Source organism: Lates calcarifer, linkage group LG16_LG22 (genome assembly GCF_001640805.2).
Source record: "Lates calcarifer isolate ASB-BC8 linkage group LG16_LG22, TLL_Latcal_v3, whole genome shotgun sequence".
Classification (NCBI taxonomy): Eukaryota; Metazoa; Chordata; class Actinopteri; family Centropomidae; genus Lates; species Lates calcarifer.
Window position 1 is genome coordinate 16,300,996 of NC_066848.1, and position 19,521 is coordinate 16,320,516.

The 19,521-nt window shown below is 41.7% G+C and overlaps 1 protein-coding gene across 1 annotated transcript in view; it reads left to right on the forward strand.

Annotated features, from left to right (window-relative positions):
• Positions 1 to 17,813, forward strand: part of peli1b (pellino E3 ubiquitin protein ligase 1b) — a 41,347-nt gene extending 23,534 nt beyond the window's left edge. Inside the window, 6 exon segments of the mRNA XM_018661408.2 lie at positions 5,823 to 5,952; positions 6,702 to 6,803; positions 8,200 to 8,397; positions 8,880 to 9,068; positions 13,655 to 13,903; positions 13,905 to 17,813. Of these exon segments, the coding sequence (XP_018516924.1) occupies positions 5,823 to 5,952; positions 6,702 to 6,803; positions 8,200 to 8,397; positions 8,880 to 9,068; positions 13,655 to 13,903; positions 13,905 to 14,234 (1,198 nt within the window). The 3' untranslated portion in view covers positions 14,235 to 17,813.
• Positions 17,814 to 19,521: the final 1,708 nt, after the last annotated feature.

Below are 19,521 nucleotides of genomic sequence, written 5' to 3' on the forward strand. Positions count from 1 at the left end.
CTCATAAAGGTTCACTAACCATGCGGTTGCAATGGCAGCAGGTTAAGCAAGGTTATCCAGATGTCCTTCTCCCCAGCAACTCTTTCGGGTTCCTCCTGGGGGACCCTGAGTTGTTCCCAGGCCAGATGAGATACAATATATAGTCTCTCCAGTGTGTTGTTGGTCTGCTCTGGAGCCTTCTACCAGTTGGACATGCCTGGACAACCTCCAATGGTAGACATCCTGGAAGCATCCTGATCAGATGCCCAGACAACCTCAGCTAGCTCCTCTCGACGTTGTGGAGCAGTGACTCTGCTCCTAGCTTCCTCTGGATGTCCAAACTTCTTACTCTGTCTATAAGGGTGAGTCCAGCCCCTCCGAGAATCGCCACCTTAACGTGGTGGAGGGGTTTGTGTGTCCCGATGATCCTGGGAGCTGTGTTGTCCGGGGCAACAGCCCCTGGTAGGGTCTCCCAAGGCAAAGTGGTTCCAGGGGAGGGACCAGACTAAGAGCGATTCATTTGATGTGACTTTGTTTTGTTCTTTTGTTTACTGTGTGCCAAAGCTGGCACATTAGGTAAGAGATAATCATAACTAATCATAAGAACAATATAGATAGTAGTGATAAAGAGAAGAAGAGCTGTTACTGTGGTGTGGAAATATACACTAAGAATTTACTGTAGAATCACTTTGGTCATTCAACCTGGAGACATCTTCTAACAAGCTCAGCAGACTAAGCCTGTGAAAAGTTCAGTATAAAAGTTGCCAACAAGATATGAACAAAGGCAGGGAACCAGAAAGTCAAGCGGAAATTCTTTTTAGGAAAGCAGCATAAACAGTTGGGATATTTTTGTCTAGTTGCACAGGGTCATGCACTGAGAGTACACACAGATAGGATTGTTCAGCCAGAGTTACAGTTGAGTATTTTTGGAAGATGAGATTAACCACGTTGCTCCATATATTACAGGATGAGATCAGTTTTGGCTGGAAGCAGCACCGGATACTCATCTTAAACACCTTGGCTTTCTCTTCCTTCAGAGATTTGTTTTGACTCAAGTCCACATACTCAGCTGTAGGAAAATCCTTCGACCCCACCCTGCATCTCCAGCATATAAGATAACTGCACACATACACAGACTCACACACACGCTTTCTCCAATAACAACTGACAGTGAAGGACTTCCTTTATCTGTCTGTCTCCTGTTTATTTCCCAAAGGGCTATTCCACTCCACTCCCCGTCCCAGCCCACTCCACAGAGGAATGCAGATGTCGGAAAGACTCCTTACATGCACATACACATGCTCTCTGGTGCTCGTACAACACAGCCACCGCCATATACACACACATATTTTTCATGTCTCACACAGACACACACACAGCTGGTTTCACAGCTGACTCACAGTTTGTTGTTCTGGGTTGTGCTGGAGCTGTATTGTCAGGGAGATGACCGTGGAAATTTTCCCTAGTGGAAAAACTGCAGCAAGCAGTAAATGCAGTTCCATGCCTTTACAAGGGAGAACCCCAGTTTTCCGTTTTGCTCTGCTTTTTCCGCTCCTAGTTTTCGATTCTAGGTCAGGCCACCCGTTTTAAAAGGTCAACAGGGGCACTTTTTGCTAGATGACATGAGCAGTCACACTGTGCAGTAAGTATAGCTACTCTAAGTGTAGTGAAGACTTTAATACACATTGCAGTACTGGAAATGCATTTGTCCTCTGTGTGGCCTCAGTTGGAGTTGAGCCCTTAACCTCTAGCACCATGCTCTCACCAACCCTTAGGGAATGACTGTGACACACAAACTGTTTACTCTCATCAACATGTGATTTAAAATAAAAGCCATATAAGGCCATGGAAAAATAGGATGCTTTTGTACCTCAGTCAGACACGTAACACAGCTTTAATTTAGCTATTAACATTGAGAGCAGAATCTTAAACGGGTATGAACAGTAATATTTGTTGCAATTAACCTTTCAAATTAGCATCAAGCTGTTCATGAGAACCTTGTGAATGAAGATGCACCTAAGCTTAGATGCTACTCACTGCTAAATGGTAGCAAAGGCTGCCTATATTCCTCCAGGTATACCTAAATTTCACTGTTACATTGGCTTAAAAGTTTTCTTCTAAACCAATGGAAGTTATATTTACATTAAGTGTTTCTCACTCAAACGTGTCAGGTGTATCATTGATGCCTGACAAATGTGTTGAATATATTTCTTTCTTCATACAACATTTGACTTTTTAAAGATTTTTTGTATTGTTTGCATCTGTGTTTGCTAGCCTGCAGTCTTCATCTTTCTTTCCTTTGTTGGCACATAGCTTTCCTTGTTTGCATATTACAGTAGCCAGCTGATCAGTGGTGTAACAGCAGCAGGGATGTGTAGGAACGTCATGATTGCAGATGCGTGGGTGGCCTCGTGCATGTGCACAGGACAAATAAAATGGGCATCCACTCATAAAAGCATTGCTCTGTAGTCCTACTAGTGGCCCAAAGCTACGTAGTGTATATTTACGTCATAGCATCCAGACAAACACCAGAACACTCAACTTGTAATGTAATTATTAGAAACAACAACAAGAGCACAAACCACTTTAAAAATACAGTCTACTTGATCATATCCTAATTGGTTTATGGTTTATGGTCTGTGGAGCTTGAAGTACTGCTGCTACTAGGATGGTGTAAAGGGTGCAGTGTGATAGGTCAGCAAGTTAAGACTTGTGAATGTCATATCAGTGGTTCGATGGACATGTGCCTTTAGGCCATCTTGCTTCACATTAGAGTTTCTGAGAGTCATTCTGGATTAGCCACATAATCAGAATGAACTGGCATTTCATTTTCATTTCAGTTGTTGCAAAAAAAAAAAAAAAAAACCCTGAGATACAGACAGAAATGTAGAGGCCATTCTTTATTTCACTTCTTCCCTGAACATAGTAATACTTTCATTCAAACCTGGGTCATTATACTTGTTATAATCTGTTTTAATTTGTTAGTTGATGGTAGAGGTATAAAGGAAAATTTAAATAAACTACTCATGAGCCAGTGTAGTGCATTTTTATTATTGCGCTAACTAAATGGCTTAACTGTAGTAAACTCTGCACATCTGCTCGTCCTAGCAGGCTGAGACAAGTGCTTTGATTTAATTGTGGCTCCTGTGTGACCAAGAACAGACTCGTACATGCAAATACTAATGGAGAACCCCATCAACACGTAGCACAGTGTTGTGTCTGACCTCCTCACTAACCCCAGTCCAACATTACCATGTTTGAAGTCCTGTGATGCTAATGGCCTAATCCAGAGGAATGCTGCAGTGTCTCTGGGGACGATCTGTTTACAGGCACACTGGACATCCATGTGTCTTTTTAAACAACGGTGACGTCACTGGATACACTGCAGTCCCTCCAAATCCATCTCTGTCTGTCCAGATACTGTACGTCTTCCATTCTGCATATTAATTTGTATATGACAGTATACTTTTGCACATTGAGATGAAACACACTGAAAAAACAATCTCTCAGTTTTCAGTTTTCTTCCACACTGTGTATTTTTAGTTTAGCAAGACATTTAACATCTATTTTTTCACTTAACTTTTTAATATTTATGTTTTGAAACACACAGAGAGTGACTCGGCCATAGGTAGTCATTACCCACACGACCTGTCTTTATGTTTTTATAGGTTGCTGTATGAGTGGTGGCTTGTTGCTGCACACTGACTCTTAGTTTACTAGTGTTTTGAGGGAACACACACACGCACACACATGCTTGTTGCTAATTGTGGGAACTGAAGAATACACTATGTGTCTGCGCACACAGACTAACTTTTTCCTAACTGTGGTCCTTCCCGCCTAACTGTATGAAAAACCTGTATATTCAAGCACACACATAAACACACAGTAACTTGTTGCTAACCCTTGGCCTTTCTGCCATTGTTTTGAGAATATTTGGATGCAGGTATGTACATGCACACATTACTGCTACCCATGGGAACCTGGATTTTGAACTGCCAGAAACACTTTGAGCTTTCTCCAGCAGACTGCCCTGCCCTCTCTCCGGATACGGGCTAAACTTCACCATGGTTACGCTCTTGCCATGGTTACTCTTCCCAAACGTTGCTGTGGCTCTGTTCTCTCACCATGGTTACTCATAAACCCTCCCAGCGTTGTTTGATCCCAGCAGATCTGCTCTCTCAGAGAAACATTTAGCTGTAGGCTGGGCGTCCTTGCAACCTGTCTGTGCCGTCTTTACTGGACTCAGTCCAGTGGGTGGGTGCATTTTAAGAGTCTGATTGGTCAAAGACACGTTCCAGCTGGGCTGAGGTCCTATACAGCATGGCTAGTTCTGCTGTACCATTTTAGTCACATCATTTTTTTCTTGTTTTTTCCTATTCTTGTTTACTACTTTAGGGAAAACTTTTACATTGACTTTGACATACACAATACCTTGATTTCTGGTATGTGCTTACCTGTAGTTATGACTGTTTCTTGTGAATGCTTCTTTGAAATTATAGCTTTGTTGTCCATATTTCTGAAATCTATCACTGAATTCCAGCTTTTGTGGAAATCCTCTGAAATGTTATGACACCTTGAAAGTTGGATTTGGAAAAAATGTGTGATGAAACATGCTCTTAAAGTTTTGGGGAGGCTAAGAAAGTTCTTTTTCATTTTATTTATTTTTGCTGACTTCACCATGCTAATTAATGAAAAATATTAGCTGAAAACCTCAAAATTCATAGCTGATCAAAAGCAGTTTGAAGAGATTTTTGGAGTTAACGCATGGCATTTGTCACAGCTGACTATAGTTACAGTATATCAGTGGAGTCCGTAACTTTTGTGGCTTCTGGATGTCATAACAATGTTAAAGTAGCGAGCTGTGTTTATGTATGTGGTAATGTTTATAAAGTTGTGGTGCTGCCTGCAAGAATATCACTTCACACTGGTGACGGCTTATCTAAAACATGTGTGCAGTAAAGAATAAGATCTTTTAACCTCCATATATTCACACACCCGTCAACTGAGCCTCATATACATGAATGTACATTTATACAAAAGTACAGCTACAGTGTTGAAACTACTGACTGCTGCACTTTGTTTCTCCATGCAGTTTTTTTTTTCATTTCTAAACTGTTTTTGCCTTCTTATATCACTTAACATTGTTGTTTATATTATTGTTATCAATGGGATGAATGATATATGTTGATTTTTTGTAAGTGCTGCTTTTCTGTGAGCAGTGAACCTCTTTCTCTAACATGTTACCCCCGGTATCTAAACACTGTAATGAATTGACTGCAGCCGAGTCTTTTTAAGTCACAAATACTGTTGATATACTGAAAAGTACATTGAAGGTGATGAATGTTTTCTGAGTGTTTTCTTACTTTAGGATATTAAGCAAGACACACACACACACACACACACACACACCACACACACACACACACACACAGACACAACAGTCCCGGTGTTGTTGGGAGTCACAGAGACTCCATTCTGTCGGAGGGAACGCCTCTGTTTATTCTCCTTTCCTCAGCCGTGTATCAGGCTAAATGAGTCTCTCTGTGAGTTTATTTTCTCAGCCCTTCTTGAGGTTATGTTTGGAGGGCTTTGTTGTTTATAGGACATGATTTGCCTTTGTAAGAAAGCATGTATGAAAAGTATAGGCTGCTATTTGTATGTGTGTGTGTGTATGCACGTATTCATGGGGGGAGTGCACCAAAATGCCTCAAGCATTTTCCACAATGACTGTTTTCCAGTGTATTATACAGCTGCTCAGACAATAATGCCCTATTGTTTTGTGTATGTGTGTGTGTGTTTTTGTGTGCATGTCTGTGTTTGTGTGTGTGTATATGTATGTGCAGGTACAATGGCTCTTTGCCCAATGGGGACCGAGGTCGACGTAAAAGCCGTTTTGCACTTTGTAAGAGACCGAAGGCAAACGGGGTGAAACCCAGCACAGTTCACGTCGCCTGCTCTCCACAGGCAGCCAAGGTGAAACACACATACACACACACACACACACATATGTAAATACAGAGTAACACAAAATACAGTATCATTTTTGTCATCCCAGGAATCATCCCAGTTTTAAAAGGTATTCGAACAATGGTCATAACACAGCATTTAACTGGAACACGCTAATGATTTATAAGAGAAATAAATGTAACCGGTCCAGTGGAAAGTAACTGAGCGTTTTCTTGCAAAACCCTGGGAAGGACATGTTCGTGTGTTTCCATCATCAGTTTTAAGGCCAGAAATCCTCCAAAATCTGTTAAATGAACAGAGGATTGTAAGGGGTTTGTGTGTGTGTGTGAGTGAGGACCTTTGCTTTTTTGGTTTAACATCTGTACTTAATGGATCCTCTGTGGACACGCACTTTTATACTCTCTCTCACACACACACAGGCACACATAGAGGCCAGGCTTTAAGCTGCAGTAATTTAAAGAGTCTGGAAGAGTGATTGTCCTTTTCTTGTCTTGTGGGTGGTCCTGGCTGGCCGAAAAGACACTGAAGCTATGTTAGGTCCAGCTAGTGACTACATAACTGAACTCTTCACCCACCCCACCCTTCCTATGTCTGTCTATTGTTCTGTGTCGGCATCAGTGAGGAGATATCAGAGGTGTTTTTGCTATAAAACGTGTTCAGGTTCAGTCCTTGTTTACATTTGAATTTAAGAGTTTGATCTTAGAGCATCCTCTCCCTTTTCATCTATCCTTCCTTTCTTCCTTCTGATTCAACAGGCCATAAGCAACAAAGACCAGCACAGCATCTCATACACTCTGTCTCGAGCCCAGACGGTGGTGGTGGAGTACACCCATGACAGCAATACAGACATGTTCCAGGTAACAAGTCTCCGCTTTTATTACCAGGACTAAGGTTTTGCAACCACTTTACAGTCCTTGTTTTTTCCACTTCACTGCTGCACTCACCCATACCTGTTTGAATATAGGTTGGTAACAGAGATGGACTATTAATGTGTTACAGCAGAATTTTTCGAACTGTGAGGCGCCCCTCCCTCCCCAGGGAAACATATGAGAGTTGAAGGAAGGGCACAGATGGAGAGACATGAAGCAAACTGTGTAGGGTTAAATGGACAGGTGCATGATGGTGTTAAAATTAAGAAGTTAGACATTGTAGAAATACAGGCTAAAAACATGTGGCTCAAGTTGTAGCCCACTACTAACTAACACCATGGCATGGCAACAGTATACTTCCTGTTTACATCCCCCAAAACTAATTGTGGTTTCAAAACATGGAGGAGTTGTTGGGGGTCACAGTTGTCTCAGTTATATCTGAGGAGTGTTAGAATTTGAAAACCCCCCGTGTTAGAGATTATGTGAATACTTTTTCATAGTTATTAGTAATATTAGGATATTCATGTTGATGTTGACAGACAATGCACATGTAATCATTTTTATGACAGTATTTTGCAGTATAATTGGGCCAGTTGTTTGAGACATAGTTGGTAAAGTCTTATAAGGTGTAAAATAAAATGTCCTACAAATTACCTCACTAATTTCAGGCATTGGTATTATCAGTATGGAATGAAAATAATCTCACCACAAGGTCTATGTAGGAGCTGTTTCTGAGCTTTCCATCATATAATATAATATATATAACAAATAATATGAATGAACAAAATTCATCAGCAGATGGGAAAAAAATCATTAGCTCTTGAAATGTTGATGTGCACTGGCTGCATTTTGTGTTAAGTAATACATCCAAGTGTTCGACATATAATACTGATGACACATCTTAGTCAGGCATGTATAAAAGGTTTTGTGTCTGAATTCTAAACATTGTGTACTCAGTGTTTTTCAAAACTCACCCTGTTCTTTGCTTGAATGTAGTATTAACACTCTTGGAGGCTGCTGCGTGCAGTGATTATGATATGGTGGTGATGCAAGTAGCTGTCAGAGGCAGCAAAGAACCTATCATCATAGTACAGAATGCCCTCAAGGTTATTATGGGTTTTGGTACAAGTTAGCAATGCATGTGAACCACCTGAAAACTTGTTTCCAAGGTCATCTTTCTTCATGTACTTTAAAAGAAACAAAGCTCGAAATGTTTGTAGTTTCTTCTTTGCTATATCTACTAGTTGAAGTAGCCTGACAAAAGTCCTTCTCAATGTTGTACCATGTATTTTGTTGTCATCCACCTATTTAGTTCTTTATAATTTTTAATGGCCGCTGTATTGTTAGAATATTGTTAGAACACATCTTCATCTCTTTCCACCAGATCGGTCGATCGACAGAGAGTCCCATAGATTTTGTAGTGACGGACACAGTGGCGGGCAGCCAGAGTAACGCAGACACCCAGTCGGTTCAGAGCACCATCTCCCGCTTCGCCTGCCGCATCATGTGCCAGCGCACGCCGCCTTACACCGCACGCATCTATGCCGCAGGCTTCGATTCCTCCAAGAACATCTTCCTAGGGGTGAGCTGTGTTTGGTCTGGTGCTTCAGACACGTGTAGGCGAGTGTGAGAGAGTAAAAAGGCAGACAGATGAAAGCATACCAAAGAACCACAAGCAAATGTAGCAGAAATACCGAGGAAAAAGAGATGAAAGAAGAGTCACGCAGCTTGTGTTCTGGTAATATGAAAGATAAAGCTCCCTGTGTAAAACCTTTAACATGTTTTCTTTTCCCAATCATGTTTGCTTTTACTTTTTCATCTATTTTTCATTCAGTGTCAGAAGCACACACCATTGTTCTCAATTTGTCATTTTGGTATCAATATACTGCTAAATTTTCCTTCCTCTCTACCCCTTTTATATTGAGATGTCTAGTTCAGACGTTTGGCGTTGAGTGCATAGAGAGTGTGCCAGGTCCCAAGTCATCAATAGGTTCAGGATTACAAAATGAAATTTGAATCGTTTCCCATCCTGCTCACATGCAGCCATGCCTTTGTGTTCTCCAGGAGAAAGCTGCTAAGTGGAAGACATCTGATGGTCAAATGGATGGGCTGACCACAAACGGCGTGCTGGTGATGCACCCTCGAAACGGCTTCACCCAGGACTCCAAACCGGGCGTCTGGAGGGAGATCTCAGTCTGCGGCAACGTCTTCACCCTGCGAGAAACACGCTCAGCACAGCAGCGGGGAAAGATGGTGAGAGATGATGCAAAACATGAAAAATGCAAAGCACCACATACAGTTATCGTGGTGTGTTCATTAAAAGACATTCAAAATGATGATTCAGTAATAATAAAACTGCTCCTTTGTAACGAAACTGTAACTGGGTGTTTTCAAAAGGTGATAACAGTAATGCTTTTTTAAGCAGATGGTGATGATGATGACCTTATTAACTAATTTAATCAGAACTCAAAAAACGAAACAGGATGTTTTAGAGTACAGGCAGCTAATAGTTCATTACTTATCAGCTGACAACTATCACCATTAAATCTGCAATAACTGATATTTGCAGCCACTGAAGTGCAGAGGAAACACCTTTTTTTGAGCTGATACAGTGAACAGTTTCTTTTTTCCACATCCAGCAGTTACAGAGCAACATTGTCGTTTATTTGCAGTTGTGTTTGTGGCTACCTCATAAATTCAAGCATAGTGTTCACTCTCTTTTTACAGTTGTTTTTGGTCTCTGCCATCTCTGGAGGGAAATATCCTTAGCTGCTAAATGTTTCACTGAGTTTACTGGCTAGTCTTTCACTGTGTCGATCTACTGTTTGGTGCTAAGCAGGCAGCTGAGCAGCTTGTTGTCATGGACAAAGTATCAAGTGTTTGACCTGATTTTTCAAACTGTCACAGAACAAAATGATGGCTCAGCGGCTGCTTTTGACTTCTCGAGACTTCTATCTGTCGTTACATTTTTCTACATTTTCATTCAATCACACTCTCAAACCACCAGTGGGAAGGTCAGTCAGAGCTTAACACCACATGGAGGTTATTGGGATGCCATCTCCATGGCAGCAGGTCCGGCTGTCAAAGCTGTGTGTAACGCAACCTTGTAAGAGGATCCTCCGGCTGATGTCACAGTCTCTCAGCCAATCACAGCACTCTGGCCACCTGTGGCATTTGTCTGATTGGATTTAGGTTGTTGGTGATGTGTTTAATTAGGTCTTTGTGTTTTTCTTCTCTCTACTCTTCATCTTCCCTCCCACAACATACACATCATCAACCACAAGCTCACAGTCAGCATGTCCGCAGTTCTAACACTAATCCGTCTCTTTATCTGGTGCCCCACCTGTTTTCAAGTCTCTCCAGTGCAGCATGAATTAACAGCTCTGTTATCTCCATTTAGCCTTTACCATCCAGAGAGTTAACCATGTGTGCATTATCTGCCACCATAGAAACCACTCATTATTTCACAGCTGATTGACAGTTTAGATTGCCAGCTGTGGGGAAACGCCTGTTTTCATTACGTATGGTGACAGAACATTATGGGGTTTAATTGTCAGGCTGAATGCACACAGGGGTGAACAACATTCAGTGAAGTCTTATGTCATTCTGATTGATAGTGATGCTGTTACAGAGATTAAAGGTATATTTTGAAGGATTATGTTAGTTTACTGTAGGCACCAGTATAGTGTGCTGATGTAAAGTAGCTATACTCCATCTGAACTGCCTGTGGGATGGTCAGATAGTTTCAGAAACCCTTTGCCCACCCCCCACCCCCACCCACACACACACTTTCCAGTGTCAGGTTAGGGGCAACTGTGTCCTACCATTTCTGTAGCTATACAAAACCAGTGATCCAACATTTGCACCCAGTTGACGCTGTGATTGGTCATCTTTGCAGAGGTGAGAAAGTTGCTGTGTATGCTGTGTTTGAACTTTCCATTTGTGACACATCTGTTTGTGAACACTATAAATGTCATCCAGGAGAGACTGTCTGAAAAAATGCGGCATTATCGCCATTTTTTTCAAATGATATCATTGTCCCCCGCCTCTCTATGACAACCAGCTTTTCACTGCTCCTTCTCGGGTGGCCGATTGGATCAGTGGTCAGACAACATGCACTTCTTTTCTTGTATAACCCGGCCTTTCGTTCTCTGTCTACATAGATGGAGAAGTTGTTTCCATACAACCAGTCAAATTGCTCCAATTTAAACCATATTTGGTCAAAGCAGTAACATCACCAGCAGATGGTCAGGAAGATGATCACACCAACAGCCACGCAACAAGAGCCACAGACTCTTAACAGCAAGTCACATGAGTTTTCCTGCTTAACTCTCTTTACAACTAGAAATGTCACTTTGGCTTGGACTGAATCTATTCAGAATATTATAACATTACATGGTTTATATATACAATAACAAGTCAAACCTCTTCCAGCGTTGTAATCAAGTGTATTACCCTTCCCCCTCAATACCTTCAAGTACACAGCTCTCTAAATGGGATAACTGCCCTGCATTAGTGAAGGTCAACATCTGAAGGACTTTCTGATTGAATGGGAGGAAAAAAGTCATCTCAGCAAGTTTGCCAAAAAGCTCTTAAGGCTAACTGTGTATACGTACCTAAGGTGTGCTGTTGGATGGATTTTAGGTTTTGGAATCTCCATGTCCATCATTAGAAAAACATGACACCTACTGTTTATTTAATATAAAGCTCTAAAGACCAGCGACATGTCTGTAATTGTTGTGAGGTAAAGATGAATCATGTTCAGGTTTTGGACTGACTCACTCAGCTTTGCCAGCGGGGCAGCTGGTTGCCCTTCTGCAGTTTGACACAAGGTTGAAGCCAGCGTAATTAGGAATAGGAATATCTTAGAGAGCACTTCACACACACACACACACACCACAAAGGTTTTTATTGAGCCTGCTGTGGGTGATGGGAAGTATAATAAACGAGCAGAGTATAGTGTCTGAGCTCCTGCTGTGTTTAATAAAAGCTTTTGTGCTGATAAATGATTCGCTTTAGTGTAATTAAATTATAACGGTGTGTCGAGGGTGAGAGCGTGTGAATCGACCCTGAGCACTAAGATCGTTAAACTTGAGTGTGGTTATTTATTGATCAGGCAGTTTTTCATGTGGTTAATTTTTATTTTGACATGGCGGTAGATTAATAATTACAGGAGCAGCTTCACGATTTCAAAGTTGCTGGTTTGAAACCAGCTGCGAAAAATCTGGGCAGAGGAAAAACAACAACTGTTTCCCTGAAGCGAGACGCTGAACTCATACCCGTTCCAGCCGAGCAGCTTGTTGGCCAACAGCAGGAACCACTGTGGTTTTACTGGGCAGATGTGAATGCGTGTTATTTTATCAATGTGACATGAAGAACACACATGCACTCAGCAAACCTTCCCGGGACACATGAAGGTTATAAAGCGTCACCGGGAGAGACACGTCAGCCAGCGGCAATGTACCACTGCTGCCGCAGAAATGTTTGTGTGTTTGCCCACAGACTCACAGTGACCTCAACACCGGCATTAACCCGAGTGATCTCACCAAAAAACCCTGGGAGCTGCCCTTCACCTCATTTCTGTATCACTTTAAGATAAATAGTTTATTTTGTGTCTTAGGTTATTTCCCCGTCTTACGCCCCCCTCTGTCTTCCCACTCAGTCTTTCTCTCTTTCATCATCCTGTCTTTGTCCCACCCTGTTGTCCTGGTTATCTAAAGGTGGAATTTCCCTCTGTGTCTGATCTGACCTGAGTCAAACTGAGTGCTTTCTCAAGACTGTAGTTTAATAAATTTTCCAGCAGCTTTCTGTCCTGTCCTGCCCTCCCTCCCCCTTGTTGTTTCAGTTTCCTCATGTCATCTTGCCTCCAGCTGTTAGTCCCCTGTGTCCTCCCTGAATCACTCAGCTGTCCGTCAGAAAAACGGGAATGCCAGAGTTACACTGCCACCTTCTGTGCTCAGATGAGTACTACAGACCTTGGTCTGAAGCAGGAATTTTAGATTCCATGTCTGTTCTCTGAACTGCTTATCTTATTAAGGGGTCATGCAGGGCTGGGGTCTGTCCCTGCATGCACTGGGTTAGAGATGTTGCAGTGCACACACTTTTCATGTTGTTAGTCCATCAACATCAAGCTCGAATCAGTACAATAAAATTACTTTTTGATTATTTTATTGTATATTGTTGTTCTGAGCTGAAAACAAGATGTCAATTAATTGACTGGTAGGTAGCAGCAACACCTAAAGTTAATAATTTTAGTGTTTTTTAATGGAGTTTGATGTCACCTTCTGAGTCTCTGAACATTTAATGGACATTTTTCATTAATTAGTGGACTTTTCTCAGACTAAACAATCAATCAAAGTAACAATTAATAGATAAATCATCATCATCATCATCATCATAAACCCCCTGGGCTTTTTATCTAGCACCATCATAATTTTGACGGTTTTTCTCTGGTGGGTTTCTCCATCCTACAGTCCTCCCTGGTAGAATAGAGGAAGGTCTTGGATATTAAACCATGATGTGGAGAAACTGAATACAAAATTTCTATAAAATATATCAGAGCAGATGAATAAATTAAATATGGGAATATTTCCCAGAATTTTCCAGGTTTCTTTAAGCTTATTTGGGAGTGGAAAAGATGCTTGGATTAATGACTTCAGTGTTTCTAAAAACACTGAAGTAATAACATCTGGCGCCATCTTAAGGTCAAAACGTTGACTCTTAATCTTGTTTGATATTTAGTTATCTCAGCGTATGACTGATTGTATTTTATATTTTTATTCCACTGTTGTCGTTAGAAACCCATATTTTATCACCCTCTGTGTGTCTCTCTGTTTTAGGTGGAGACTGAGACTCAGGAGCTTGTCGACGGCTCACTCATCGACCTCTGTGGTGCGACTCTGCTGTGGCGCACAGCTGAAGGCCTGGCACGCACTCCCACCCTCAAGCACCTCGAGGCACTACGGCAGGAGATCAACGCGGCCCGCCCACAGTGTCCCGTGGGCTTCAACACCCTGGCCTTCCCCTCGATGCGTCGTAAGGACACGCCGGATGAGAAGCAGCCGTGGGTCTACCTCCAGTGCGGCCACTGTGCACGGCTACCACAACTGGGGCAACCACCGTGAGGAGAGGGAGGGCCGGGAGGGCCGGCACAGGGAGTGTCCCATGTGCCGAGCCAGAGGGCCGTACGTGCCGCTGTGGCTGGGCTGCGAGGCGGGCTTTTATGTGGACGCCGCCCCACCCACTCACGCCTTTAACCCCTGCGGCCACGTTTGTTCAGAGAAGACGGCAGCCTTCTGGAGTCAGATCCCATTGCCGCACGGCACACACACCTTCCACGCCGCCTGCCCCTTCTGTGCCCAACAGCTGACTGGCGAGCAGGGCTACGTCAGACTCATCTTCCAGGGACCCCTCGACTAGCACGGGCCACTTCTCACCAGAGTGAGGCAGAACAGGGAGTTTTTTGTTTGGACGCTGACCCTGCATTGAAAACAGGGATCTACCCAGATTTGTTCTCTTTCCTCTACAGTTAAGACAAAAACTTTTTTCTGGACTTTTTGTCTCTTTCTCATTTTTAAGTGACCTTTGTATTGCTTTTTCATGAATGACAACAAAGATTTCTATATTTTCATGTGAAACCAGAGACACAAAAACCAAACAAAGAACACTGCTGGGTAAACTTTTTGTGTTTGTTTCTCGGAAAGAACTTTTAACAACAGTATTTATCTAAATTACTAACATACCGTAGTGCAAACATACGGTTTTTATTCATGTTTATTGTTGCAATATACATCTGTGTACATCTCTTAGAGCTAATTTAAACAAAGATGTTTATTTATGGCCCAGGATCCATTGCTTCATTTTATTTCTGTCAGATATGCCTAACTTCAATACTATTTAGCATTTTAATTTGAAAATACAGTATATTGTTAATCAGATATAAAGTTCTAAGTGTGTTCTGAGGGTTTCGTTCTGTGTCCCTCCCCCATGTCCACCTCTCAGATCCGTTTGTCGTATTTATACACCCCGTCCTCTGGCGTGCTCTCTCTTTGTGTGTTGACCCTTCAGTTGTACCTCTCTCTCATTAGGCATCACCACGGCCTTCTCACATTCAAAGCAATAGATTTGGAACAGAAACCTCCTTAAGCATTATGGGAAGCTAAGTCTTCCAGGCGTCTTTGTAAACACAGCCTGAATGACCGCTCCCTCCCTTTAAAGTCCGAGTGAAATGTTTCTGTGGGTGAGTGATTTATTTATTTTTTTTCCTTATCAGAGGTTAGCCATGATAACGCAGCAATGTAGCTAATGTTACACATCATGCACACACACACACACACACACACACACAGACAGACACACACACTCTAACCAGACCTGGTCAAATACTTTTTATTATATTAAAAATGGAAAGCATCTTGCTCATAGAAGGTCATGGTACAGAAATACAAATACAGATGGTATTAAAATGACAGAAAGTGCAGCAGGCCAGCGTGGACAGTCTGGTTTATTCTGCTTCCCTGCTGTGATGTTTGGGACTTACCTGCAGACTTAAATCAGTGATTATTTTGCCAGATACAGTATTATGATCGGGATTAGTCTCAGTTATTCATGCTCAGATGCTGGCATCTTACAGCATCCTGACTGCTTCAAATCAAGACAGACGATGAAGTAAAATGTTGACTTACCAGTATTGTAAAATGCTCAGTGTAAGTAATAATGCTGCATTTGAATCTGAGATTCACTGCACGATTTCAGGCAGGATTTGAAACACTAGCCATGATTTGTTTAGCCATACTTACAAGGACGCACAGGAGGAGCTGAGACATTTTAAAATAATTTCATTGTGCTTCTCTTTCTTTCGCCTGAATTGTCACAGTGCAGGAAGCCCCCGTCCATCCGATACATCAAGCAAGTGACTAAATACACCTAAGAAAAAGACAACAGTAGCTGTTTGACTCAGGTTTGACACACGCAATCATATGCATGGCTTCAAGTTACAAAACTCTCTTTATACTCTCTCTATCTCTCTGTGTGTCCATACTTATCAGGGCTGTGTATTAATTTGTGCTTTCCAGCCACTTCATTGAAGTCATCCCCAAAGGGGGGTGACGGGCTCCACAACATGAGAACAAAATATCAGGGTTGGCTGTTCTTTATTTTACCTTTTTTGTGGCTGAAAATTAAGATGAGAACTGTAATTTTTCTATATTCCAGTAACTGTCACAAGGGCTAAATGATCAATTGTTTTTGTATTAAAATCACAATTTAAAAGAGTGCAGTTAACAGTTTGTTAACAAGCTGTAGGGGTAGTTTAATTGGCAGCTGCTTCAGCAGTTACACTGACACATTGTTGGCAGTAGTTAGGGAGAAATCTGGTAGTGTGTGTGTGTATATAACAAAAATAAAGGCCCGCAGTTTAATTCAAATGAATTTTGTGAGGTGGCTAAATAACCAAAACAAACTCTACTGTTTGTTTAATGTGGTCTCTTCATGCATTTGCTTGTTATTTAGATTCTCCCAAATAAGTTGGTCAGACAAAAGTCAACTTCTAAGTAAACTTGGTTAATTTTTTTTAAAAAAGTGACTAGTGTAGCCCATATTAGGCCTGAATGAATCATCATTGTTATATCACAGTAACTATGGTTGTAGTTGTTTATATTTGGTAAAGTTTTGGGGCATTTTATGCCTTTGACAGGAGACGGACATTCAGCAAAGTTCCCTGACCAGACACAGACAGAGACACTGCAGATCACTGCCTCAACTTCAAATCCTGCACACCCACATGATGTATCTTTTACATTTAACACATTTAGAAATATAAAACAAGACGTTGCAGTTTAACAAGCAGGCAGCTGTACAGTTTGGATTTAAATTTATTGTCGATCCAGCAGCTAGCTTAGCCTCAGCAACTGCACATAGTTCTCTAAAAGTCCAGACCACAGAAGCCAACCCCCAAATGTCAAAGTAATGGAGCGTTGCTGGGATTGGGACCTGTAAAGTAAATTACTTTCAAATTGCCATCTCTTACACTGTTCATTATTGAAACTGCCCATGACAAACTGGACAAACTCCATCTGCTGAGGAAGATCATGTGATATAAAGTTTGAGAACAGCTACTAAATGGACCTTGTTGTTCGACTGTTAGAAGGACACAGTCCTGATATTTTGTAGACTGAGAGAAAGCACAAATTCTCTCTCTTGCCGCATATCCACAACACATCCTGCTGGTGTCGCTGTAACTCATCCACTTTACTCCTGCAGCTACAGTCACCAGTGACGACGAGACACACACTCATACTGTAGAAATTTTCCAACAGTGAAGCAGCTTTATTGGTCAGAGTCACTTCCAAACTCTCTGCAACTCATATCATTCATATACACAGCTTCTGCAGGTACCCTTAGTGTATGTGTGAGGTGTGTGTGTGTGTGTGTGTGTGTGTGTGTGTGAGCAAGATTGTAATTTATGTGTTTGTGATGATTGTATGTGCACAGTGTTCATCTGTCCACACAGTAGTCCTTCCACACACAGATAATTTTCATCAGTATCCCCCCAGTGCTCGGACTGCAACACCCTAACTCACCTCAGGGAAAAAAATAATGACCTGTGTCACACCCACACACACACACACACACACACACACACACTGAAAGAGTCTTCTGAGGATACCTCATAAATTAAAAAATCTATTCTGGATTTAAAGTTTTGTGTCTTTCCTCCCCTTCACCCAGTCTTGCTTTTGGTTTTTCTTCTGTGGACTCTGAGGCACCGTGTCTCTCTCTGTGGATAAAGTGTGTGAGTAAGTAAGGGCTTCACTTTGTCTCTGTACTGTTACCACAACCTTGTTCTTACACAGACATGTGTCCGTCAGTGCGTCCCCCACTCACTCTTATTCTTCCTGTCATGTCCGGTGTCTCCTTGTGCTTACTAAGGCAAAAGCAAAGAATGTTTCCAGCAAACACTTTTTTGTAACAACTTCAAACAATAAAGTGTAAAAGTGACACGTTTTGCTGTGTGCAGGATTTTATTTAAATGACCAGCATGATATGGTGACAAAACCTAACAACATCTGTTTGCTTTGCAGCTTAGAAATAGAAAACAGAGAGGGGGATATTGCACAGTAATAATAACAGGACGTATCGTGCTTTGTTGACACATTAACAGAAACAATTCATTGCAGTTCAACAGGGGCCTGTTCCAGAAAACAGGTTTAACAAACTCTGAACTCAAGCTTGAACTCTGACTTAACTAATTCTGACTTTTCAGTGCCAGATGAGCTGATCAGAGTTAGCTGAGTCAACTCTGAGTGTGTTCACTCTGTTTTAAGAGTGTGTGTGGTGAATGACGTGCAGCTCTGATACTGCGATTCACCATGATAATGGGTAAATAAAGAGAGGAGCCATCAATATGTTCAACATGTAGCAAATTTAAACATAGTCACTGAAATGCTGTTAAGTAAGACTATATGCAGCCTGTATTCAAAAACTCACTTTTAAACTACATTTAGGCTAGCTATACAATATAAGATGATAACTGATAGGAAGTGCGACCAATAACAACATGAATAATGATATTTACTGATCAGTATCCTATGTGCCCAAGGCTTTAGAGATTTTCTCAAATCAGACATTTTATTATTTACAGTGATTGCTATAGTAATCTATGGTAAATGTTTGAGTGCAGGGGAACTGATAAAGTCTCCCTCTACTCTTAGTTCAACAAACTCAGTGTTTCAAATACACAGCAGCACTGCCTGTGAGAGGTTAAAAATATTCAGCTTTTGTTGAGACACTCAGTGTTATTCATGCTCCTGTATTAAATTACATTGTAGTTCGTTAGTGTTTCATCAGTTATTTTCATCGGGTTTAAGTTTTAAACTCAATTTATTGTGTTTAACAAATTCCAGGTGGTTAACTAACGAGGCACAGCTGAAGTCGCGGTATTGGCTGATTGGCACCAGCTGTTTGCAGTATGATTGGCTCATTCCCACGTGCGTAGCAGTAACATCCAATCAAATTCATTCAGGTGTACGTCATTAAGAACTAAATTACCGCGCGCTTTCCTATGTTTGCTGTCGGACGGCGTCCACTCTGTCAGGGACCTATACACCGGATTTTAACTCGTCGTTGCACTCGCTTCTGTAAGTATCTACCGCTGTGCTGTTTGTGTTTTCGTTCACTGATACTGACATGGCATATATTGGTCTCAGTACGGGCCATGTTTGTTGGCAGTGTCCGTAAAGTTAGCTGAGTAGCTGGCTGTAGCTGTAGCTGACAGTCAGTTTGTGATTAGCATGAATTACCCACATGTGTGACTCCTGTTTGTAGGTGATGTTATGCTGTTGGCTTCTCCTTTGCTGTTAGCTGTGGAGTCTCTGTGTATCCATTTGCAATGATTGTATATTCCTTTTTGCATATATGTGTTATGTAAAATGTTGCAGTTGAGCCACTTTCTTTTGTTGTTGTCTGGCCAGTGTTTGTTTTGTTGCGTAACAAAATGCTGCAGTGCTTCATTATGGGCTGAATCTGTCTTGGGCATACTGTATTTTCCTGCTGTGGTTTGAAGTTGTTCCGGTTTGTGGTTGTTTGTACCCTAGAGGAATCCATATCCGAACTCCTGCTTCTTGCTAATTTAGTTAGTAGGAGAGGAGGCCTGGCTTATTCAGACACTTGTGTTTCCTCACATTGTCTTGGCTCACTGTAGCTGCAT